The following is a 27243-nucleotide window of genomic DNA, read 5'->3' on the forward strand; positions in this document are numbered from 1 at the left end:
AATTTGCTCAATGGAAACGCGTCAATTTCGAAAAATTACGATTTTCAACAAAATGTTTTTGCGCTAGGATGAGGTGGTTTTTCGACTGTATCGAAATTGGTGTTTTTCGCAAAACTGCAATGGAAACACTTTTTTCGGATCACGGGAGTCACGTGATCAACAACCGGCAGTTTAAAGTAGGGGCTTGTTGCTGGAAAGCCTCGATAAAAGACGCCGACGTCTCCTCTGATGATGAGCGCTAGTGTGATAGCAACATGCTATGTGTTTACATCCATTGCCGCCATGTTTGTAATGACTTTTCGCGAGAACAAACGTATTCACGCGTGACTTTAATAGGATTTCTTACTTAACGGAAACAATGCAGTTGCAAAACTGTGTTTTTTCGACATTAACAGAATATCGACAATGTTTTGCGCACATTTGCAATGGAAACGCTGCTAGTGAGTGACAGCAAGCAGAAACAGATGACTGGAAAAAAAACTATCATTTCTGATATCTCAATAAAAGTTTAAACCACAGAATATGACAGAAAAAATGGTAAGTTTTTTTGGAACACTATGGGGTCATTTTTGCACCCCACCAGTTTATCTAGCACAATGGAGCATTTGGACACAACATAATGGACATGAGAAACTCAAAGGGCTGCAGTCATGTGTAATTTGTGAGGCAGACTTTGCCTCCTACTAACCCTAACCAGACCTCTTTGCCCCCGTCCTCTCAGTTTAGTGTTAAAGTATACACTGGACATGGGGGCAGAAGGGGGTTTTAGACCAGGTCAGAGCAAAGATCAGCAACTAATTACAGAGCTGAAACACTCAGCATCTGTTAGATTGTGTAGAAAGTATTAGAGGAAGGGGGAACATGTGCCTCCCTGGTGAATTGCACAGAATTAGTTGAAGCCAAGGTCACAAACAAACACAAACACGGGGGTGAACAGCCACAAAAACACACACACACACACACCATTCTTCTGTCTCTCTTGTGCTGGTGAGCTCCCTTCCCTCTGCCTCACTCTCTCAGGGGCAACAAGCTTCCATTAATTTCCTGAATGAATAGCCTACCAACTGGTTAACAGTTATTTAAGGACGCTCGCATTTTATGCACACTGCGTGCTCTGTCGTATTAATTACTTTTACTGTAAGGCTTTAAGGAATTTTTAAGGCACAAATATAGCGCATCCATTAGAGCAACATAAAACAAAGGGATCTGTTAGGACGTTGCTTGTTTTTCTCATTAAATCCCCACCAACACAAGTCAGACTATTAAATCTTAATTTCCATTTAACTAAATACATAATGCCAAAGCCTAAACTGAAATGACCATTCTTTAAAGTGTTACATCCAGGGCATTAATTAACATTTTGTTGTTAACCAGCAGCTCATAAAACACATTTTTATGACTAAGTAACACATATTTTAGAACGTGTCAGAACAGAGGGTGATAAGTAACAGTAGTGCTGCTGAAGCTACCATCAGCTGGCACAATTGGAAATGACAGATGGCTCGACCGTGACCGCTGAGAGCCCGGTCGATTAGGAGAGCCGGTGGCCAAAAGGCTTTGGGATGAAGTGACGAAACAAAATGAAGTTTGGTGCTGGAGTCTGTATGCAATTATCTGCTCTCCAAACACTCAGGCCTGCTTTAAAGAAAATCACATTCCCACGGAGCCCACCAGGGATCCTGATCGAATTAACATTTGAAGCGGTGAACATCCGTTCTGTTTATTAAATCGTGAGCATGGATTCAGAATCAATTCCTTCAGTTTAGTTCATTTGTGCATGCAGATCGACTAACAGCCATCTTTCTGGTTGAGAGCAAGCAGCTGATCTTCTTGGACAAATCCTCATTTCCAGGTTTGCTAACTTGTTTTAGTTGTTCTAAGGTTCAGACTGATTCAGTGTTATTTTGAATCTGTGCATCTGGTTCAAACTGAGGGAAAGAATGAAAAACTACACGTAAAAACTTTCAATCTGTGGGAACTGATTGTAAATCCAYGCACAGGCTTCTTAATCTAAAGGCCTCCACATATTACATCCAAACTGCCAAAATCGATGTTTGTCACATTTGCGTGAGGACAATTGTGTCATTTTGTTTGAAGCTTCCAGTCTTCCACCCCATCTTGTTACAACCCCCCACCACATATGAACCTACTGTGCAACTGGTCTGTGGGCCGGTTTGTTTATGCTGAAAGCACTCAGCTGCTGTGGTTTGCTTCAACTACAGCTTCCAGAATTTGACTGCTGCACCCAAAAACAGACATTGACAAAGACAGTAAAATAAATAAAAACTCATGAAYGAAGAGAGCACAGATGCTGTGCACAGAGGAATTCGTGGTACTTTATCCGAGGCAGATTTGTGGACAAATAACCCCCCTGGAGTGTGGACACCAGCAGGAAGAAACCTCATGCAATGGCGTATACTGCAATGGGAGGTAGGATTTTGAAGGTGGGTGTCATCACTTTAAGCCAGAACAACCACACCCCCCACTTACGAAGCTTATGAAATTTACGTACCGTATTTATTCATGTATAATACGATCTCATGTATAATACGACCCCCCCTTTTTTGAGCTTAAAAAGCATAAAAACATTTCAATCCTCAAATTACCTCCAATTTCATACAGACTTCAAGATTTTTCAGCCTTTGCAGTCTTTATACATATCAGTAAAATGATCATTGGACTGTTCATTTTATTTTAACAACATATGTACTAAAAGGTACTGTATTTTGACAACAACTATACTGTATATCAGCTGTAGCAGCATCATATGAATTCTGGCATTTTACACATAGTCCACCAGGAGGCACCAACACAAAAGTCAGAGACTTCATATGAGGTTTGGACCATCTTGTGGGGGAAAAGCAGATTGCTTCCTACTCGCCAGCGTCCCCTCTGGTGGGGAAACGTTTTTTTCAGGGATACAAACYTTTTCAGAACACCGGTAGACGGCAGCCATTACAGACGAACATGTGTTTGTTGTTAGAGGAGCGGCCCGGTCATACGCTAATGTCAATAGTTCATTATCATTACTAAGGTGCAGGAATACTTTTTCCTCCTTTTTTTCACATCATGTCACCTGCCTGGATCTGTTATTATCTCACTCTGAGGCACGGAGGAGTGTCAAAGGTGAGTCGTTTCAACTGTTTTTCACGACGCAGTCTCATTTCCAGACTCAGGCATTTTGTGAATGAAGCCGATATTTCAGTTAAAATACATAAGTAAAAATATTTATCCGAGTATAGCACTACCCCCCAACTTTATGGACGATTTTATGGATTTAATTTTAAGTATTATATTTGAATAAATACAGTAAGTAAAAAAACTAATAGACCGGGAGTGAAGTTTGTGGAAACAACACAAAACACGTCAAACAACCACATGTCCACTTGTTGACTGTTCAAATTCAAATGGAGTATACAGAGGCCTTTAGGCAACTGATTTTTATTACCTCAGACTGTATTTCTTCTTTGAGCGGCTCTGTACATTTCTGAAGCCCATATGAAAAAGTCATGGTGTACACACGAGTTCCATCTGGTTTCATAAGGGTCAGGACCATCAGAACCATTGGCAACACTCAAAACTWTGCATACCAAGTGACTTACTGATGTACATTTACATTTTAATACCAGTGATGGGATAAAATATGGCCATGAAGTGTACATAATGATCATACTAGAAGAAACGTGCCGTTACAGCAGCTTTATGGTCACAAATGATTGTCAAATATTGTCTTTTCCAAATCAGATTTTATATGTTTGCTGGCAAGTTAACATCACCATTCAAACTGTGCTAAACTGTTTTGTCATTAAAAAGCATGAAATTATTTTATTCTGGGATCCCGATTCGTCTTCTAAAGTTACACACAAGCTTACCTGGATGCCGTCCAACAGTTTGCTCATGCACCAGAAGCTGTCAGCCTCAATGTTCCTCAGAGCCTCTTCCTCAAGACTGGACACGTCAAAGTTTTCCACTTCCTCCTCTAGAGGASAGAAAATGAGAGCAATAAAAGAGTCAAGAATTTACCTTGCAAAGAGGAGGAGATGGACAGCAAATGAGCCGGTGAGACGGGTAAAAGAAAAGTGGAGTGAAAGTTCAAGAAATGCAGTGGGAGAAAGAGAGACTAAAAAGGGATTGAGTGCAAATCAAGGCGTCCGGCACAGTGAGCGCTCTGACATAAGCCCGCTATTCAGACGAGCAGGTTACAGGTGTTTGAAGAGGCCAAATTCAAGAGGGAGAGTGGGAGCAAGTGAGAAGGTAATGGGGTTTGTTACAAAAGAGTTGTCTGGGAAGGAACAAAGATGCAGCGCRGGAAGAGCAGGTAGAAAAGCTGAGCGGCTGAGTGATAATCATCTTTTTAAAACAACAGCTCAGTCTTACCTATGGCTCTCTTGAGCGTTTAGAAAATGTCAAAGTGTTTGAGCACAAAGAATAATGAGCACCTTCTTTGTTCGAGGCGGTGAATGCCTTTAACATTTTCAAGGAAAAGCCAAAAAAATGTTTTCACAAGTTCTTGCATTTGAAGCTATATTACCAGCTGAAAACAGAACTAAGCTGCACTGACAGCTAATATTTTACTCCTTTAAGTCGTTTAATTTGTCTAAATATTGGGATTTCAAGGTGACGCGAGGTGGAAGGTAAACTGTCTGTAGATAAGTAAAGCAAAGTTGGGTTTAAACGTATCCTGAGGCACGCCGCAGACTGAACAAAAGAAACAATTTCAAAGCAGCGAGCTGACTGAGTCCCCCGTCATCTCCAGCGGGCGACTGCAGCGACGGGTGTCATCAGATGTCATTAATGGCAGCAGTGTGTGACGGACTGCAGGAGCTCTGACGGGYTTTTGACAAGCCACTGACAGCCAGTGGAGTGAAGATGGGACGAGACTGATTAACAATGATCTGGAGAGAGAAGTGGAGGGGAAAGAAAGAAAAAAGGAGCAGCCAGTAGAGACAAAAAGAGCAAAGTGTGTGTGCGGTCGCAAAGTATAACCAAAAGGGGTACTTTTACGCGTTTAGGTGAGTTTGTGCATTTTTTAAAAGACATTCAAGTACAAATTCAGGACCTGCCAGCTCTGCTTGGTATCCTTGGCAACCCCCGTGGAAAACTGTCAAGGTTTTAATGAGCATGCTCAGTCAAAYGGACAGAAGAGACGGACAGGGAGCTGGCAGTGGGCCAGGACTATAAAGCTAGTACCTGCRAGCCCCAACACTTTCATCAGTGTCTTGTCTGCTTCGAGCCAGCTAAAGATGGACAGACTTTTGAGCAAGCGGGCTTTTGTTCCCTCATCTCAGTCGGACTTTTTTATTCCATCAAACCGGCGGAGAGAGTGGACGCAAATAGAAATCTCATTTTGCACACATATCTAGCAGATCTTTAATACGACACCAGTGTCCAGGAGCTGTGTTGGGATTAGATGTCAGCGTGATTCACACATCAGAAGCCTTGTTTGTGCAAACATGCAAAGATGTAATCTTCTTTGGAATGAGATTAAAAAAAGGCACCACTTTACAATAAGGCTCCCCTTATAAATAGTTATTAATTCATCTGTAGACACTTTATAAATCGTTAATAAGTGTTTATTATTCATTAATTAAGGACGGAAAAGAGACAAAACTGTCTGATTTCTTGCCAAATAGTGAGCCAAATGTATATATCACATCTAAAAGGTGCTTATTAAACATTTCAGACTAGGTTACTACCTTGTAAGCACAATAATTTATTGAAAACTCATATTTTACATATAATAATGTACTGTATTACTGCATTATACATATCCACAGTAATCAAAGGGAGCCTTRTTGTAAAGTGTTGAACAGTATAACGATAAYGTCGTCATAATAGAGCCTTATAAATAGTGTACTGTTTTACACTTTACAATAAGGCTCCATTATGGCATTTATACAAGTTTATTAGTCATTAATAAATAGTGTACCTACTGCCTTACATTTTACAATAAGGCTCCCTTGGACAGTTGTTAATATGTATAAGTAATATAGTTCAATATTATTTTAAAATATGTGTTTCCAATACATAATTGTGCTTATAAACCTAGTAATATGTACAGGAAGAGATTTGGCTCACTATTTGGCGAAAAACCGGACAGTTTTGTGTCTTTCCTGTCCTTAATTAATCCAAAATAAACATTTATTAATGATTTATAAAGTGTTTACAGATTAATCTATAACCTATCTATAAACTATTCATAAGCCATCAATTAGGGGAGCCTTATTGGTTAAGTGGTACCAAAAAAAGKGTAAGAAGTGAATGGTTAAAGAGGAAGAGGTCATCCAAAGAAAGCAGACTATGAGTGAATTTGCCTGAATTTCTGCCACTGATAGTCAAAGACAATCAACTAGATCTAATCGTAGTGTTTGAGCAGCTGCTCTAACTGCACAGAAACAAAAGCAGCCACCATCTGACCAATTTAAACTCCATATTTAATTTAAAATCTCCTCCACGCTGATGGAGAAGACAATGACATTACATAAATATGGGCGTCTCTGTGGGATGCGGCAGCCCTGAACGCTGCTGACGGCATTAGATCTGCAGTTGAAAAGATTAATTGCGAACAGACTGACTAGCCATTCGCGTGGTGTCACTGCTGATTAACAGGGCGGCGAGAACGCCGCTGCTCCGGCGTTTTGGGAGACCCTGAGTATCCCAAAGTCTCAAATCAGTCTTTGTCGTGCTCACGGCCTTGCTGTCGGGCAGAGTCCCAAACCGGGGCCTTGACTCAGGAGCAGATTAGAAGGGACTGCTTCCAAGTGTCCGGTGGTTGCACTGGAATTAGGCATAGCTCATCACAATAACAAGGACACACAAGAGGAAGGGCTACGAGGAAGAGAGGCCATTTAGAGCAGTGACTAAGCTCTGGGCGGTTGTGTCCAGACGACAGGGCAACACTGCCCCCTCTGATCATTAGAAGAACTGACGAAACTCTGCTTTTCATGGATCAGTGCTTAAAATCTAAAATCATTTTCCAAGTCAGGTAACCCAGTCAGCTCTCTGTGCACTGCTTGGACTTTAAAATATCTATGATACTCTCTATATCTGCCTTCACACTTGTAGAAAATTGTTTCAGTTACTAAAAAAAATAGAGCTTTAGGCCACCTTTACTTACAAGACCATAGCAGCTGAAGAAATTGCTAATTACTTTCAAATGGATACTGCGTGAAACGTGGCTCAATAATTATCYTCTGAGGGAGCAGATCCTGACAATCACAGTGAGATGTGAATGTGTTTGACACGGACAACACGCAGCAAACAGAGAGATGAGATCTAAAAGATCAAAAAGCAGGAGCAGACCACAGCCTGGGAGACGCAGAAATAAGAAAAATTGATTAGTTATTGTTTGAAAGCAATTACTTCATTAAACATCTAATGTTTRCAAACTCTTATTTCATCAACTTTTCAGTGTTCAGCCCTGTTTTTGTACATTAACGCTTCTCCCATCTTTTCTCCCTCCTCCCCTGTTCTCTCAGCCTTCTCTGTTGCTACCCTGCCTCTCCAAGCTGTTCTCCTCATTCGCTCCCCTCCCCGCCTCCTCACATCTCTTCCTATTGGCCACGGAGCCAGTTTCCTACCAGGCCCCGGGGCTCATTTCCTGTTTGTCCTGGCGCAGGGGGCAACTTGTCCGAAGGGACCGACGGCGTGGTCGCTGCCAGCTGCGAGCGCTTGGCACAGCTTGGCACGCCGAGCTGGGTTACACCTCCAGAGACGGCGTGCGGGCACCTACATAGTGAGACACGTGCACGCACACACACACATACACACGCCGGGGCCGCCATCTGCCCCTCCTACAACTACGGGCAACAAGGTAATGTGATGTAAGATGATGAACGAGCGAGTTTAGCCCGATGTAATCATGGAGTGTTTGTGCYGAGCGTGTGACGGCGCAGACTGGCAATAAAAAACATGCCAGTCTGACAACCTTCTGTTGATTCAGATTAATCACAAACAAACCCGAGTTGGTGACTGCTGATTTACTAACGTGATTTTGCGTGCAGTAATGCAGTCATTATTTAAAAGTTACAGCAGCAGTTCAGGTGACATCCAACGACTCCAACGGCGTATTTTTTCAGACGTTGCATCCGACACAATCTACTTTTCACCCTTCGGCATGACACCCGACTTTCTCACTTTAAATAAAAAATTGTCACATTACTTCCTACTATTTCCAACCTCTTTGAGCTTTGGCTGCAACAAAAATATGTGATTTCCTCTCAGCGGCACAATTAGCTTGATAACACGGTTACCTCGTTAATGAGAAGCCAACGTTTTCAGAGAGGTGGCACTTATACTGTTGGATAATTAAGAAGAGAGTGAACATGGCAAACCTGATGTCACAGATGCAGGGACACACACACACACACACACACACACACACACACACACACACACACGTTTCAAACCACAGGAGATGAGAGCGCAATGGGAACCAGTTTATAATGGTGTGTGACACCAAGTGTGAAGATATGAAAATAGAGAGATGGAGGTTAAAGAGGGCAGGAAAACAAAGGCTTAACTATTTTCTTTACCTGCCCAGATCAGTATTTTAATCAGATTGTTGATTTGATTCCATAGATTTTACAGTGTTGTATAAAGTACCACAAAGTGATATTTGAGTAAAACTACAAGTATCTTACCAAAAAATACTCTGGTAAAAGTTCAAGTCTCCTTTAGGAATATTACTTGAGTAAAAGTCTTAAAGTATCTGATACTTTTTGTGCTTAAGTATTAAAAGTAAAAGTATTGATTTAAAATGAGCAGTTTTCTGTAAGGACATTTATTAGGAGGTGACCTCCTCAAAAACAGTGCAGAAATGACTGTTGTATTAAAAAAATTAATTTATGTTAAATTTCAGGTGCACTAGTCCAGCTGTTTCAGTTTATGTACATATATCAATGGTGATGTAACCTTTTCTAAAATGAAAATCTGAGGGCTGTGGCCAAATGCAATAATATAATTAATGAGATACTTCTTAAGTACAGTCCTTTTATTTTAATGATTATGTCCTGCTGGAGTGTGACATGATTTGTTTGTGTACAAACTAATACACTATCAGAGTTTTATATATTTATACTTCTCATTCAACCACAGTTAAATTCACTCTATCTAGGATAGTTTATATGGATAGCATTTATTTTTTTACAATAAGCTGGAATGAAAACAAGCAAAAATGTAATAAAAGTAACAATTTTCTATTTCTTGCCTTTATAAAAAAGTGTAAGGAGTAGAAAGTACAGATAATTGTGTGAAAATGTAATAAGTAGAAGTAAAAAGTAGGCTAAAAAATAATTACTCAAGTAAAGTACAGATACCCAAAAATTCTACTTAAGTACAGTAAAGAAGTATTTGTACTTTGTTACTTTTATGGGACTAAAGTTGTTCAATAAAGTGGTTTCAGGACTGATTTGACTCGACTCAAACTGTTTTACCTGAAGTTTTTGGGTCAAGGTTGGAAAACTGGAAAGTCAACTTCTTGCAGGTCACATTGAGGTAAAATAAAGCTGATTTACTCATCTAAAAAGACTGGAAAACCCAACAATAAGTCATAGCAGCAATGGAAAAACACAATCTTATACCTTATTTTTCTGAAGTTGTATACCCTGATCCCATTAGGAGCGTAAAAACTGACTAACAGCCGTTCATTAGATGGATCTAAGGTAAATACTGAAGTAGATCTGGAGTATTTGGAGTTTTTGTTTTGGGTAAACTAGACTGAACTCACTGTGGAGTTTTAAAAACTTGCACTGACCGTAAAAAAATACATCGCTATAAAAACAGATAAATAGTTTTGTTTTCTTAGTTTGGTTATCTGTATTTTTGCTCAATGTTAAATGGCTCTTGGGGGTTTCGGTGTTGAAAAATGTATTTCTGGGTAGTTTTAAAAAAAACTTCTTGTCGAAGACTTAAAGTAAAATAAATAAATTCTGTCAGGCACTATTCTGACAACCACCAAAAACAAACACTTAAATCCCTCCAAAAGGATGTTAAAAAGACAAACTGCTGCTGTAAGAGTTTATGAGCTGTACTGATATTACAGTGAGAACTGGACAAAGGTGAATAGAAACTGTCTCTTCGCAATGAGATCTTCCACAAAGATTAACAKCACACAAGAGAGAACTTCAGAAGACAAAAGAGATGTTTAACGTGACATAATGACCCGGCTCCATGGTGACTTTCTGGTTATGGAAAAATCAAAAGCTCTTAAAATGTTCTAAAGTTGAAACAGCTCAATGGGATCAAAGGAGGGTGCAAAAGCCTCAGTCGATGGTTGCYATCCATCTTCCTTTAGATAGTCCTTATAAGTGTAGTTCTTAAAGCCCAATGAAACCACCGACCTTCAGCTTCATCGATGATAAACAGCACTTTGAGCTATGGAATAAAAAGACACCAACAATGTTCCAATCTCCTACTATACCCACTATAAGCAGCGTGTACATGCATCATTCTGCCTCTCCCATAGCTGCTGGTTAGATAATATGACTCCAGGACATCAAATGGGAGTACTTTCAGTTCATGAGCTACAAAAAGACTCTACGGAAAACCTTAAAGAGTTTAAATTATTGCATCTATGTACATCAAATAAACTGCCCCAATACAATCTATCAAACATAGATATGGTGCATTTTTCCAGCACAGATGTGTGTGAAAGCATGAGTCAGCATGACAGCTGGTGACATGCTCTACAGCTGTGTAACCACAGTGGTGACAGAGAAGCAGCAACCAGTACGACTTGTTTTTGGAGGCGAGTATGTTTTTTTTTTCCACCATCATTCACAGCATCCTAACTCCAAACGGTTAACACAGAAAGGTGGAGGAGGGCGATCGATATGACAAGTCATAGCTGGAGCTGCAGAATTGCTCCCGGTTGGACTTGTAATTGATAACTAAGAAAAAAAGCTTTTTGTGCACAAGAAACGACAAAAGTGACCGAACCGGCAAACGTACGAGAGCAAGAACACAAGAGTGGTTTTAATCATCCTGGATCATTAATAACAACAACCACTGAACTGAGTGAAAATAAATACTAACATTTGGTCAATAAAAGGTCAAATGTCTTTAATGACTGGACAATTATTTTGTAATCTAATCAGAACTATTTGCCATATTCACCATGACCACAGCCACCAAAAATATCTGTGGCAGTTTTTATCACTGCTGAACTGCAAAGGTTTGTTTCACATTTCACTTGTAAACCACATTTTTGAAAGTAGAAAGAGTAATAAAAAATATTTTCAGTTGGTTGGATGCGTGACTCGTGTTTAAAACTAAAATGAGAAAATATCAATAAATTACCAGAAACACTAAAATTTTCCTTGAAGCCATTTAGTAAAATCAAAACAAACCCTTTGTGTGTAGACTGATGGTCTTTTAAATTTAGTCTGAAAATTAAAAGTATATTATAGTTTGACGGATACGGGTGATTATTATTATTATTTCATATAAATCTAATAACACGAGCAACCGAGTCAGAACAGAAGTTAATTCTGTGTCCATTCGAATTAAAATGTTGGGGTCAGAGGTGAAAACATAATACAAATATTTTTCAGTTTTCATTTAACATTTAATACGTTATTTCAAATGTTCAGTTTTGTATTCAGTTTGCATTAATGTGAATGAATAAACCACAAAATAATGCAAGATAATTTATACTGTATGTGCTAGAGCACAAAAAAATTATTACCCGATATCATTAGGCTTTATTAGGTTTTATATGCAAATATGGAGGTGCAAAAAAACCAACATTTTTGGTTATATCAGGTAAAAGACAGTATGTATTTTTATGATCAAGTGCTGGTTAAAGAGTAACTTACCCCAAAATTGACTTTTTTTAGCTGATAAACTGCCTAGAATGTGTCTAAAATGTTATATAGTACTGTTTCTGTGCTAATTTTGATGTTTTTGTGCGTATTTGTTCAAATCTGTAATATTTGGTCTAAAAAAACGTCTTTTTGCTGCTCATATGGGTAGAGCAGTGGTACTGCAGGCTAATTTGCATATGGAGTGTGTGAGTTGTAAGGATTTTTTGCAAAATTTATGGATTTTTAGGGCTCTTTATACAGGTAAACTACTTTTATTCCTGATTTAAACTAGCGATCATGTGAGCAGCTGCAGCTGTATGCTTTTTTTTCTTTCTGTCAGGCTGTCGGAGCGCTCCTGTCCGGTGCTGGTGTGGGGTGAAAATCCTCCACCTCAGATGTTCAGAGATGTAACTCTCTGCGATACTGTGGTCACTCTCCATGTAGCATCAATTATGCTAATGCTAGCTGCCTGTCACGTTCTCTCGTCCTGGCCACACCTCCGCTCTCTAACCCCCCCTCCCCTACCCACTTTGATGCATTTTTCAAATTTTGCCTTGGGGCGGAGTTATCTTTTCACAGGGGGGGTAAGATACACTTTAAAGCTACTGGAAATTAATTAATCCCGCCTTAACAGCTGCCCATGAGATTCCTTAAAGGTCGACATTGACATTTATTTATTTATTTTTTATTTTTTTTAGAAGGGTGTCAAAATAAAGGTAAGGACCGGAGTTGTCTGACACCCTAGTTTTTCAAAATAAAAGCCCCCTTAAAAAAAGTTTAAAAGGCAGAAACCACATCTTTTTTTGCCCACTGGTGGAACAAAGACAACAGCCTGATGATTGAACTTTTTATTAGTTGTTTTGTGTTATTCCGTGTTTTTATTGTCATCAAAACACATGATGAATTATTCAGGTTGTACTGGACTGTAGGGTTGGGCATAATCGTATCGTGTGCAATTAATCATCAGAAAAACAATCGATTATTTTTTGGCACTTGACGATTAATAAGATTAATGCCACCAGGCAGACTGACTGGGGATTTCCCCGTTTTGGTCTGGTCGGTGATTCTCTCCGCTTCAAATATGACGAACATAAAAAATAAATTCTGAAATTGATTTATCTATCAACATAATTTAAAATTTGATGCATAGCCAGAAGTCTGTAATTTTGACAATTTGGAACAGATTTTTATGAAGAGCAAATCTTTCCCACTAAATTGGCCATGAGACCAGGACATAAGGGTGTTCAGGGACTCCAGGGGATTAATCGTCAAATTAATCGTTATCGGCTAAATACCACAATTAATCGTGATTAATTTTTTTGCCGCCAATTAATTTTTTTGGCGGCACGGTGGCTCAGTTGGTAGAGCTGATACCTCTCAGCAAGAAGGTCACCGGTACAAATCCCAGTCCGGAGACCTTACTGAGTAGAGTTTGCATGTCCTCCCACAGACCAAAAACATGACTGTTAGGTTAATTGATAACTCTAAATTGTCCCTAGGTGTGAGTGAGAGAGTGAATGGTTGTTTGTCTCGTTTGTCTCTATGTGTGGCCCTGTGATGGACTTGCAACCTGTCCAGGGTGTACCCCGCCCCTCGCACTGTGACTGCTGGATATGGGCACCAGCGACCCACGCAACCCTGAAAAGGAAGAAGCGTGTACAGAAAATGGATGGATGGATGGATAATTTTTTTTCCAATATCGCCCAACCCTACTGGACTGTACTGTACATCATATTGTCATAAAATGGTCAAAATCTTTTGTTTTTTTCCCGTTTAAAACAAAATAGTTCTGTCTACCCAATGTTTAAGACATGTTTAGGAAGTGGGAGGATGCAGGCTGAGATGTAAGTGAAGGATCAGTCCATTAAGTCATTAGTTTTAGTTAATCTGCAGGCTTAGTTATGGAGATAAAACATTAAAGAGCGGTATTAATAAAACCAGGCCCATTWAAAACACACAGGTGGTAGATTTAAAGGAAGTGCGCACTGTGTTTTGTTTTTAATAAAGTCCATATTTTTGCGTTTGTGAACATTAAAACGCGACGGTGTGCTTTCATATGTAGGTGAATATCTGAGCTCACAGTCATGATGCAATTGAAAACGCCACACACCAACAGTGGAGCGGCACGGTAAAATGAGCGTTTCAATTGCTTCTTATTGCATCAGGTCAAGCGGAACGCGTCTTACTGGTGACAGAATGATAAAACTTTTTTCCCCCCCTCTTCCTCTTCAAATCACACGGCTGACACAAGAAATAGAGACCTGGTGAGATCTGAAGCTCCTCGCCGAACAGAGCTTCAATTTATGGCTTTTTATAGTCAAGTAATTAAGTTAATCTAAAAATATTCAATAACCTCTGCGATTATTCACTGAAGATAAATCATTTTTTGACAGAACTATTTCTCTGGATCATTTAGGAGCTCTTTTGCTTTTTATCTTTAGCAATGAGAGAATCTCGTAACTCAGATCAGGCCGGATGCAGATGAAAGGAGGAGTCTTATATATTCTACTGTTAACAGATAACAGTCCGACTCCACTGGACACTTCCATTCTGCAACACAAAACAGCGTTTTAATGAAACGTCATTTGAAATAATCTATTCTGGGTTTTGACCGTGGAAACGATGTGGCTTGATGAAAAATTCAAGGTGTTTTTTTGTTTAATCCAAATAAAAAAGCTCCACAAAATAATTAAATAAAACAATAAAAACTGTTAGATTTAAACGCTTTTGCTTCTGTAGCCTCTGGGCAAAAACTTATTTAATATTCATAGAATAAAAGAAAAAAATTAAAGGCAAAATTTAAAAAGGTCATTATTTACAAGTGAGGGAGGAAAACAATAGAATCAACTGGTTTTTAACTATTTTTATACAATTTTTTTAATGTTTTAGTTTTTAAACACTAACTGGAGCTCCGATCCCAGTAAAACTGTTCAGATATTTTCTTAACCAAGGTTCCTACAGTTTAAGGCAGGTTCAATTTAAGACTTTTTAATGCCAAGTGAAATGCAATTTAAGACCAATTTACCAACAAACACAAATGACAAATAAATAAATAAATAAATAAATAAAACTGTGGCAGAAGCTCATGAATGTATCTTTGGTTGAATTATTCAAATATTGCTAATAGACAAATTGTTTTTATCCATATCTAACTGCTATCGTGTCAAATATAGCAAAAAAAACATTCTTAGCAGTCAGTTTTAAACTTAATATAATTTCTAGAAATCCTCTAACGACCCAAAATTTGGAATTTTAGGACCCACAGTGGGGTCTTAACCCCAGCTTGCTGTAGGTGAAACCTTAAAGTGTCTGTGACATCCAATTTTTGTAAGAAATATGAATGTATTTTTGGAAAGACAACATTATTAACATATTAGAAGATGAATTTCATGTTGCTCACATAGATAATTGTTGAGATATTTGCATGTGAAATAACCGGAAGTGATGTCAAAAGGGAGCATCTGAATGGGAATATTTCAAAAGTAAATAAATGTGGCCAATTATTTTAATATTTCATACGAATTACAGTCATCCTACTTACAATTTTAAGACATTTTTAAGTCTTCTGAAGATTGATTTAAGACCTTTTAAGGCTAATTAAGGCCTTATTTTTGGATTGATGAATTCAATGCCTTTTAAGGCTTTTTAAGGATCTGCAGGAACCCTGTTAACACATCATGATAGTGATGTAAAAATCAATTAAAAATATATTTTCCATTACAAATAATACATTTATGAACAGTATTCAGATTTCTGTACCAGTAAATTATCTATCTAAAGGAAAAAAACAAATGTGTAAAACTAAAATATATACAGGTGATGAAAAACACAGCTTCCACCTTCATGTTTTATTGTGCTTTTCTATTCCTGACCTGATCCTGACTTTATATCATAGCTTTACTCTGTACCGTCTTTACTCTTTAAGGCGACAGACGCAGAAAGTCAACGTGGAGTGGCAACCATCAAATGTCAAAGAACACATTTCAGGGGAATGAGAAATTTATAGTGAAAATGCTGGAGATAGACTCAGAGGGTCACAACCACAACGCTGATTTAATTTCTGCCAGTCCAATGCTATTACTTACCCCAGAAACACAGTGATTGTGTTCTAAACCAAATAGAAAAGTAGATATGGGGGCATTTCTCAAACCAATGGAGAGACAAAGAGAGACACAGTCAAAGAAAATTGAAGAACAAATCTCAAGCTGTCTGGAGGGAAAATAATGCCTACACCGAGTCAATAATCTCAGCCAATGATTAAAGTAGCAGGAATTAGAAAAAAGCAAAAGCAGATAAGGAACAAAGCAGAAAAGACAGCGTTCCTGCTGGATGTCAGCGGCTGGGCTCAGGCTTTCACTAAGCAGCTCATTARAGCTAATAACGCACGTTAATCAGAAGGACACTCAGAATAGAAGACATGACCAACAGTGGCCGGGCTGCTGGGAGAAAGAAGCCAATATGAGTTAACCGCCTACTGGCTAAGATCTATTCCAACAAAATACTCAATCTATAGACAAACTGGAGAATGATACGAACTAGAGGGGAGTGTGGAAAAAACTAAACAGAAGAAATGAGGGGGACAGGATGTACTAATTGAAAGAAGGGCAATTATTTTATAAGACGTCGTCACAGTGATCAGTACAAAACGTCTACAACAAAATGCTGCTTACTCCTATAAATAGTTTAAATGTGAAGAGGTTAAAAGACATATTTACAGCTGATAAACATAAAGTAATAATGAGGATTGTCTCAGGTTACAAGGCTCATTGCTGCTCCTCACAAAGTTGTGATTTTCTTTTTTAGTTTTCTTAAGGATTACAACAAATTGGGTTCAGAAACCCAAACATATGCAAATAACCCCAGGAAATCCCACAAATTCCTGATACCCACTGTAGTAAACTACTAACTTATCATAAAAGTATAAAAACAAACAAGTCATGAAGCAAAATGCTGTCATTAAAAAAATGAAGTCCAAAATAAATATTCTGAACTTTTTTTTGTTCTGTTGATGATGCAAACATGTCAGATAATTCACCAAATTTAAAATAAAATAAATAAATCTGCTCTATGTCTTGTTTAGTTTCAAACCAAACTTAGTTTTGTTTTTGACTAGGAACATGTGAAGGCCCAGCAGGAGGACCTCCAGTGCTGAGTGCGCATTTAACTGGGAAGTATTTAGATGCAGAATTATGCTGTCAGTCAATTGTGTTTTGAAGGTAATCAGAGAGCGATAAACAAGGATCCAACTTTTTATATACATGAAAGAAAAACAAAAATTTACAGTTGGGAAGGCAGAATGATAGAAGTCAGGCATAACTTATTTTAAATAAAGAATATATTTATAGCTGCCACTCAAAGTGAATATGACTCTTGGACATAAATAAGCAGCAATATAACTAAACAAGAGAAGAACTGTAAACTGGCTTTTTCTGTGACTGCAAATGAGTCAGCTTCTGAAACTTCAAATTAAAACCTGGCTCACATGGTGCCATTTTCAGCTAAAATAAATGACTGGTACATACAGAAAAATCATGTACATCACATAGATCCAACAATATATCAGTCCAACAATAAAAGTAAATCAGGCGCAGATGTTGACGCTTTACTATATTTAAGCTAGGGGTGCACCAAATGCAGTTTTCTGGCCAATCACTGATCTTTAAAAAGCCTGACCTGCCGATTCAAATTTTGGCCAAAATCAAATTTATATTTATTTTTCTTTAACTTACACCATCAGGTTTCATAAGGTCACAATACACCTTCAATGTTCCAATCTTATTTTATAGAAAAATATTGAACAATACCCTTGAAACAATACAAACTTGTTTTATTTGGACATTTGCGGAGGTAGATAAGATCGGTTCCTCATGCAAGCATCAGCCTATCACCAATCACCCACATTTAAGGAAATTGGGATCAATCAATCGGCTGGCCAATTTTTTTTTTTGGTGCACCTCTAATTTAGGCACTAAATAGAAAGGGAGGAGAACGAGAAAGAGCTATGGTAGCCAAAAAGACATCTGTTCAAGCCGTGACACTGCTTAATATTTGTTGCAAGTAGTTTTTGGCCAAGGGGTAGGGGTGTGTCCCTAATCGTTTTGTAATGTAAGGGTAGGACAACAGGGTAGTACTGTCTTGCCTTCAAATGGTAAATTTTCAAGGGAATAGTTAAAACAAAAGGATCGTCTGTCTTCCTTCACAAGCACAAAATGATGTATGCCAAGTTCTGGTGTAGGCTAGACCAGGGGTTCCCAACCCTGGTCTTCAAGTACCCCTATCCAGCATGTTTTACTTGTTTCCCTGCTGTTCAGCAGGTCTTCAGAAGATTGTTAACCACTCTTTCATTCAAACCAGGTGTTTCAAATCAAGGAAACATCTAAACATGCAGGAAAGGAGTCCTTGAGGAATAGGGTTGAGAATCACTGTTTAATACATGTTATCTGGTTTATTATTTACAAATAAATGGCAAAGAATCAATGGCTTCCAAAGGCAAGATTAAAAAACATAAAACTAAGTCAATATTATATTTTGAAAATGYCTCATCAAGCCCAGAGAAGCTCTTGAGGTGTTGGTCAACATTTAAAGCAGTGGTTTTTAGATGTTTCCCTGATTTGAAACACCTGGTTTGAATGAAGAGTGATTAACAACCTTCTGAAGACCTGCTRAATAGCAGGGAAACAAGTAAAACATGCTGGATAGGGGTACTTGAGGACCAGGGTTGGGAACCACTGGGCTAGACAACTAGTTTCTTGGCAGAAATGGGTATATTCATATTGTGCTTTGTTCTTGAAGGGTTGTCCCATTTTACGGTGGTAAGACTGATGGAAGGGCTAACACTACTGTCCTAAACTGTTGAAAGCTAGATAACTTGCTAGAAGATATATACGTCTACGCTGATGACACACATGTTGTGTAAAAGGAACTGGCAACAACAAGCATATCCACTTCTTGAAGGGGTTGATCACTCTCTAGTGGATTATTTTTATTACACCCCTTAGAGGCCTACATCAATGTTCAAGGGGTAGGAGCGGGTGTAGCAGCCGAGGTAACATTAGGAAACGGGATTCAGCCATAGTTCTTGGTGCTATTTTTGATTCCAGCAGAGTTATTGACACGGCTAAAACTCCATATGTCAGTTTGTATTCGTGGCAGCTCTCCTCATGAGTTTGTGCCCCGTGTTTGTGTGTGGTGTTACAACCCTGCAGGCATTTCATCACAGCTGACTGACAGTTTGTTTCCATCTTCCCAGCTTTGTCCCTGGGTGCTCTGCAATGCTGCACCATCCACAGACACCACACACGACGACAGCACAGGGGCTGAGAATCTATACGTAGATAAGCTACAAGTTCATATCCTCTYTGTTCTGGACCACTGTACAAATGGTGTTCCTTTTATAAAGATGTTAATTTTCTAATACCTATTTGCACAGAACATTAAGGTCATTTGTATTTTACCACTTTTCACCAGTGTCACCATTGGTGAGTCAAAGACGACTACAGCTTAAATAATTTTGTATGTCACCTCTCAAACTTCTACCAAGTGTTTTAAGAGAACTTTATCCCCATGGTAAAGCATGTTTCACGCCTGTTTGCTGTGAGAAACTCCTAAAAATCATTATAAAACGAAAGAAATAAGCGAGAGAGCTCTTCCCTCCTGGAAGGTGTCTTAAAAAATGGTTGCATAATTCACAAAAGTGCTAGGCATACAGCAGTTGCTCTACTTGGGAAAGCAATAAAAAGCATAATGTGAGGCAAACCCAAAGTTCATGGCTTTATTATTCAAAAAAAGTATCCACTTGAAGTACTTTAAGAAAAAAATCGAGTCTAGGGACCTGAAGAGTCTTAAAAGGATGGTTGAAACACAAATACACGCAGCATCTCTCACTGCTGAATCAGGCCATCACACCGGCCGACTGCTATTCAGAATCCCCCTCAAACTAAAAACTACAACTCACCCAGGGGCACAGCTGTAAAATATTTCTAATTTTATGAATGGACTCAGGCTTGTTTGATGCCTCGTCATTTACAGCTTCGTCTTTAGTATTCTCCATTGCCATTTCAAGGTTAGAATCAATTTTTGATGGAAAAAAAATGCATTGAAATAAAAAAAAAACTTTACAGACAACATAGTAGGTTTGTCCTTGTGTTCAAATCACAAAGGTCCCTTCTTTTCAACTTCTAAACAGGCTTTTTTTAAACAAATTTAGCCTTACCATTTCTGGATTATTTTCTTCTTTTTTTTTCAGCAACGCTTCATACTGGAAGAACATTATTGTCACACTGTTGTTCAGAGCTTTAATATAGAAAAAGAAACACTGACTGTAGCAGCATTTTTTTCTGCTGGATTAAGGCAATTATTCTAACTGATTTATAGTTCTGTTGTGACTTTTGGGCATTTTTCGAGCTCATTTTTTATGATTATAAACTGGAATAGGAAAATCTCCTTTACTGTCAGAGCACCTCCAGCTGACAGCATATAATTTAAACAAACTGTCACTCTTTGAATCATTACTCGTGGCTTTTAGATGGATGTATATTCTGCACATAAGAGGCACTGCTTTCATACACTGAACTGCTTCTGATGTGAAGGTAATTGCTGACTTCTTTATGAAATCCTTGCAGTCTGTATGCTAAAGTAGGAGCTAGACCACATAAGCCATTTCACTTTAAGCTGATAGGACAAAGGACCACTTGACGTGTCTGCTTCCTGACAGCGTGGGGGCACTTTCTAGTCTTGTTTTCTAGCTCAGACCCTCTCTTCCTCTTAAGCCAACCAAAAAGCCTTCAGGCTGCTGCTATTATCTCCTACTTTGTCTCCACTCTAGTTTCGCATCGTTTTTCACTCACAGCCGTCAAACCCTCACCTCACATCTTTTGTGGCCTCTCTAAGCCACTTCCTTGTTCTCGTCATTCTTCAGAGCAGATCCATACTTAGATGCGGCCATGCAGATGACATTACTGATCCAGCGGTCAATCGATACCCTTAGCACTTTAAAAGAGGCCCAGGCMTGCTCCCCGCCCTGTCGTGGCCCGTCCTGGCCTCAATTAGATGACTTTGCTTGTCGGCTAATGGTTCGCACTGGATGAAACAACAGACTCTTCAGATCAATTTCCCCCTTTGACAGGAGGAAAGCCTGCTACATTGTTAAACAATCCCAGTGGGTTAAAAAGAAAGTGTTACTTTACCTCCCATCACATTGCTAATCTGCCAATTGGAACTTTTCAATTTGGATTAACAGGCAGGTGTTAATGAAATCTTGTGCAGCAGAGAAACGGAGGGGTACTGTGAAAACACAGTGGGAAAGAAGCTGAACTATGAGTCTGTGCTGGTTGAGAAAAAAGGTAATTTGGGAGCTGGACGAGCATCTATGTGCCAACTTTACGGCTGTTACGTGATTTAAAAAATATCTCCAAGAAAAGAAGAATCACACAAGAGTCTAAAGAAGTGGCAAAGAATTGAACCAAACGAATGTCACTGTGAGGGACAAAGTGAATGACTTAGTACACAAACCCTTTAAGAAAAGATTTCAGTTATTTTAAACATCTAAAATGGAAAAATGGAAAGAAAATCTGAAAGAGATGCTTACAAAACAGATGAACAACTAAACCATGATCTCATAAGTAAAAGCTGTCAATCAAACCCAGTCAAGGATTTTAAAGACTCATTGACATTAAATAAACATTTCAACCAAGACTATTTACTGTGTTCTAAAGTTCAATAAAAAGTAAAGCTGCTCCCATCCTTGTTTGGTTGTAGCTCAGTGCTCAGCATATATTAAACCCATGTGACCTTTTTTTAGCCAAATAATCTGAGCCACATTTTCCAATTGATGCCATTTCTCCGCTGRCTCCTTGTAAAAGTCAGAATTTAAAATTTTACTTTTAACAAACAAAGCGTTATACAACCAAGCTCCATCTGATACTAAAGATAAATACATTTATACATTTTTAATACATAAATTCATCTTTAATATAAGCATCACTTCTAGGCTGGACTACTGTAATTTTTTATTAACTGTGTGCCCAAAAACTTTTTAAAGAAGTCTTCAGCTGATCCAAAATGCAGCTGCCAGAGTTCTGTTGGACATTCTCCACTGSCTCCTTGTCAAATTCAGAATCTTGTGTCTAACATACAAAACTGTCAACAACCAAGCTCCATCATATATTAAAGATGTTATTGATTTAAATTTCCCTAACAGAATAATTCATTCTTAGACTGTGGGTTTACTTGTGGTTCCTACAGTTTCTAAAAGTAAGGACTTGCTTTCAGTTATCAGGCTGCTCTGTTGTAGAAACTAACACCTTTTCTACTTTTAAGGCTTAAAATTTTCCTTTTTGATAAATCCTATAGTTAGGGTTGGATTGGGTTTCTAGTGTAATCCCCAAGTTCTGCTGCTAAAGATTGCTGGAGGTTGAACGGACCACATTTTCTTGCTCTGCTGCTGTYACTGCTTTCTCTTCTATCCTACACACAGTTATTGCTGTTATTAATCTGTGTTCTTTGTTTTCCTTCCTATAGAAACTACATCTGGGCCAAGCCTCCTGTGTTTGTGTCTCTTTCCTGTCCTCTCAAGCCACAGCCAGTTTAGGCAGGTAACAGCCAATCCTGAGCCTGGTTCTGAGAAAGCATTGGTTCTCAAAGTTGGGACCAAAAGTTGTGTCATGAAACACCAAGTTTGRGGTCTTGAAAAGCTCTGCAAGAATTATATAAACAACCTTCATTAAGTAGTCGTTTTATAGTGTAAGGTTATATAGTAGTAATTAATTTTCTGATGCCTACTTAGTCATCCTTCATAGAAGGCAAYCTATGACTGATTATGGTCAAATGTTTTCTCTTGCTACTGTTCCAATGTGGGTACAACTCCTACACTGRTTTTACRGCACCTGATATTCCCAMGCGGTCTCCCATCCAAGTACTAACTAGGCCCAACTCTGCTTAGCTTCTAGATTAGACAAGATCTGGTGTGCTCAGGGTGGTATGTACCGTATTTATTCGTGTATAATACGATCTCATGTATAATACGACCCCCACTATTTTTAGCCAAAAAAGCATTAAAAATGTAATTCTCATACAACCTCTAATTTCATTTTAGACTTCAGGATTTTTCAGCCTTTGCAGTCTTTATATACATCAGTAAAATTAACATTTGACTTTTGTATCAGTTTTTTATTTTAGCAACATTTGAACTAAAAGGTACACAACAACAAATGTATAACTACAACAAAAGCTATCAATGTTCATTTGTTAATTGAAGTGATATAACAAACAGACAGAGCTATGTGGCTCTAACAAGTGTGGATGAACCTGAATCAAAAGTCTTCAAAATCAGGCTCACCATCATCAGTATCAGTAAAAGTTTCTGGTATTCCTCCTCTGTAATAAAGGCATCAGAACCCCACTCAACAACAATCTCATGCTCTGCGTCTCGCGAGCGCCCCCTCTGGTGGGGAAACTTTTTCAGGTAGACCAACTTTTACAGAACACCGGTAGATTGCAGCCGTTACAGATGACCATGTGTTTGTTGTTGTTCGAGGAGCGGCCTGATCGCACATTAATATCATTAGTTCGTTATGCAGGACTGCCTTTTTTCCTTTTTTTTTCACATCATGTTGTCTTCTTGGATCTGTTACTATCTCGCTCGGAGGCATAAAGGAGTTTTAGAGGTAAGATCGCTTCAACCGCTTTTTACGACGTGGTTTCATTTCTGGACTCAGGGATTTTGTGAATGAGGCCGATGTTTCAGTTAAAATACATCAGCAAAAATATTTATATGAGTACAGTACTACCCCCCAACTTTGTGCATGATTTTATGGACYATCTACAATGGTTTRAATCAGATTTCTAGCCTTCAACTTGCAAAAATTTTGCTAATGTTGTGTCATAATTTTTAACATCACCAGAGTTTGATATTTCAGTGGTATGACAGAGAAAAATTTGATGGAGATGTTTGAGTCTAGCCAACAAGCACCTTTTAAGGCCCTTGTTTGGGTGAAGCCTCGTGTTCAGGCTACAAATACAGTCATGAAACACTAAGTACATCCCACACATGGAGAGAGACACATCTTTTTTCGGTCCGGCTGTAATCTTCTCTTGCCATCCTTTCTGCCCCCCCCCCCCCAACCCCCCATTTCATGTTGCGTTATCTCTTTGCTTTTCCCTTGTTGGATTGAGCTCTTAAATGCAACTTATTTTCTCCCAAGCTGCAACTTCTTTCATTTTGTTTTGTTACCTGTAAGCATAACAGCCYGCAAAGCTTGAGCAAACGATGGTCATGTGAAAAATGTTCATTATTGTTGTAAACCTTAAAAAGAATAGAGACAAAAATAAAAATGTGGTGTACAAAAAAATGGCACATAAAATGGTTTMAAAGGAAACACAGACGACAAAACAGTTGAATGGTGCACATTTCATATTTTCTCCACACAGGAGGAGAGTGAGATTGATCWCAAACGGAGCCAAACTGCTCTCTGGATCTCCGTCTCTCTCTATGAGAAGTCGAGAGCAGCTAACAACAACACGGCACATCAACTCATCATGTAAGATGCCAGCCAGGCAYGTTTGAAGGCTTGTTGGCTTTGTATGTTAGTCAAGGCTCATCAGTGCATGGAGGTGCATGGCACCGGAGCACGGGGTGAGGCTTTGAAGATCTGACAATGAGTCAGAGAACAGCAMGGGGTGGGGAGGAGAAACAAATCAGGGGTGGAGAAAATAAAAGACAAAAGAATAAAAATAGAAACATTTTAATCAAAACCAGAGGAAAAGACAATGATGGAGGAAAGCCGAAATAAGATGGTTCTATTTTATCATTTTTTAATAGTAATCAAAGGAGACAAAAGTTTTTAAAGTCTTATATTGTTATTATGAGACCTGCATGTGAAACGAGGGTCATTGTTTTCATACTTTTTTTATTTTATTTTATTTAAGTGATTTTTGGTCAACCGTAGAAAGGTACGGCTGCACCGATTAACATGAAATTTGGTAGGAATGTAGATGAGTCTGACCTGCACTGCACCAGCCAACGGTTTTATGATAGACCCCATATTTGACCAGGGGGTTCCATCTAAAAGAGGGGTGTCTGGACATGCAAAAATGCTTATAACTCAGAAACTATTCAACGTAGGAGGTTTGGATTTTTGTTGTTGTTTAGCTCTGATGAGGGGCTTTTCATTGTGCCCACCAATGAGCACCAACCACCCAAAACAATAAGCAAGTTCTGGTGCACTGCTGCTTTGCGTACGTGTAGGGGTTATATATGCTACCGTTATATGGTATATATTTAAATAAGGGTATTGACAGGGTCTAGGAATTCTGGGGAAAAAATATTAATTTTGTCATTCTGAATTCTGTACGGGATGCTGCATCGAAACAGAAAATGATTGGCTCAATACACTTTACCAATACTTACCGTAGTTAAAAGTATGTTTTAACTTAAACTGGTTAGCCAACTTCTAATGGCATTTTTGATTTTTCTGTTCTAATGTTCAGATTTCAGATTTTATGTGCATGAATGTAATGACAGCTGTTAAGTTTTACACCAATAATTAAATACCTATAAAATGTAGAAAAGATAAATAAAATTTTCAGTAAGAGCTGGTAATTTGTTATTCAAACTGAAATCTGTGCAACAGATTTATTTAACACTTCAGAACATTGTATTAGAATTATAATACAGCTGATTCTATGTATACATCATCTGTAGGAGATGTTTCCATTTTTTGGACTCTTTAAAGACATTTGCTTGTTACTTTGGGGTAAATGCAATCTAATTAATCATCTCTCCAATAAACTTTGTATTGACAATGTCTAACGTTTAATGAAGAGGCTGACAATGGCCATAAAAGAAGCTTTGAAGACTCCTGCACTGCTTCGTGGTGAACTCAAAGAAGCATAAATTACTAGCAGAAGTTTCAACAAGAGTAGAAGAAATTCTTTTAAAACAAACAAACACTCATTAGCGCCGAGTCAAGTTTTCCATGCCAAAAGTAAAAAGAGAAAACTCCAGGAGCCACGGAGTCCAACTGCTGGCGTGCTTCCCAACACTTAACTTGTATCTGTGTGACCACAGTGGGTCCGGAGAGTACCAGCTATTCCTCAGAGAGCATTGTGGATTCCATTTAGCAGCTCGAGTCTAAGTGGCTTCAAAGAGAGCCTGATGGACCAAAACGTAGCATTTGGAAATTAAAGAGACAGAATACAGAAACAAACATTACAGGGGAAGCAAGTGGAAAAGCAAACATCCAGCAGTGTTGCAGCAAAAGCCTGAGGCTGAAGTTTGTCTCCGTGCATACGTTCACGTTTAAGTGTGTGGAGATCATCTTAAATGATTTAAAGAAATAAATGATGCTCTGAAAGATAAATAGGGTGGGAGTCTTCAAATCTGAACAGGCTGATGGGTGAACGGGTAGTTTTTCTTGAGAAAACAGACATATGAGCGAACGTTTTGGTTTTATCTGTGTGCAGAAAATGAAAAATACTATTAAAGTGTAACCCTAATGTTTCCAGCACCGCAGCTGGTGTTCTTTTTATCCACTGTCAGCCATCTGACACGAGCAACAAATGGTAGCCAAAGCAAAAAATAAAATAAATATATGCATGTTCCTATTTTTAATAGTTTAAACATGACTGAAGAGATAAAACTCACATCTCTGACCATATTCATGCGTCGTCTTACAGTCTGTTTGCACTTTGAAATAGTGTTTGTACTGACACAGGAATTAAGTGTGACAGTAAAATAAAACATTCATCTGCGTAAATGTGGCATAGCATAAACGCAAACAGCAGGAGGGCTCTGGAGAGAACAGTGGGGTTCGCACACACACACACTAACACATGTCTCACACACACACAATCTTATCTGAAGTGGTAACTGGAAAATGTCTTGATAAATTGAACTTTACAGCACATTTAGACACTAAGGGAAGTTGGCCTTGGGAAAAAATAGGAAAGGGAAATGGAGGAAAAATTAATCAGATTTAAAGTTTTTGTACAGCTCTGATCCTCAATTTTTCCCCAAAAAGTAYGATTTACAATTATACACACATATACATATTGTATTTTTTTTGGTTGAATCAAATTGTAAATGAGCTTATAATAAAATGTTTGAAGTAATAAACAGCACCAGATTACCAAACGTTCTCACTTCATCACTTGATATACAACTGATATCCACAAGATTATTTTGTAGGAATAAAATTACTGAATGCTCTTTAGGAATTAGTACAACCAATCTACTCAWTACAAATTGTGTGTGTGTGYGTGYGYGYGYRYGYGYGYGYGTGTGTGTGTGTGTGTGTGYGTGYGTGYGTGCGTGCATGCGTGCGTGCGCATGTGCGTGTGTGAGAGTGAGTGAGTGAGTAATTAAATGAGTGAGTAAGTAATTCAGTGAGTGAGTGAGTGAGTGAGTGAGTGAGTGAGTGAGTGAGTGAGTGAGTGAGTGAGT

The 27243-nt window shown here is 38.6% G+C and overlaps 1 protein-coding gene across 1 annotated transcript in view; it reads right to left on the minus strand.

Moving 5' to 3' along the window:
- The window catches only part of tbc1d22a (TBC1 domain family, member 22a), a gene marked incomplete in the record, with an annotated part of 186046 nt that overhangs the window by 97823 nt on the left and 60980 nt on the right, over positions 1–27243 (minus strand). The window contains 1 exon segment of the mRNA XM_014018835.1: positions 3873–3979. Within this exon segment, the coding sequence (XP_013874289.1) occupies positions 3873–3979 (107 nt within the window).

This window comes from Austrofundulus limnaeus, unplaced genomic scaffold, assembly GCF_001266775.1.
Source record: "Austrofundulus limnaeus strain Quisiro unplaced genomic scaffold, Austrofundulus_limnaeus-1.0 Scaffold204, whole genome shotgun sequence".
Classification (NCBI taxonomy): domain Eukaryota; kingdom Metazoa; phylum Chordata; class Actinopteri; order Cyprinodontiformes; family Rivulidae; genus Austrofundulus; species Austrofundulus limnaeus.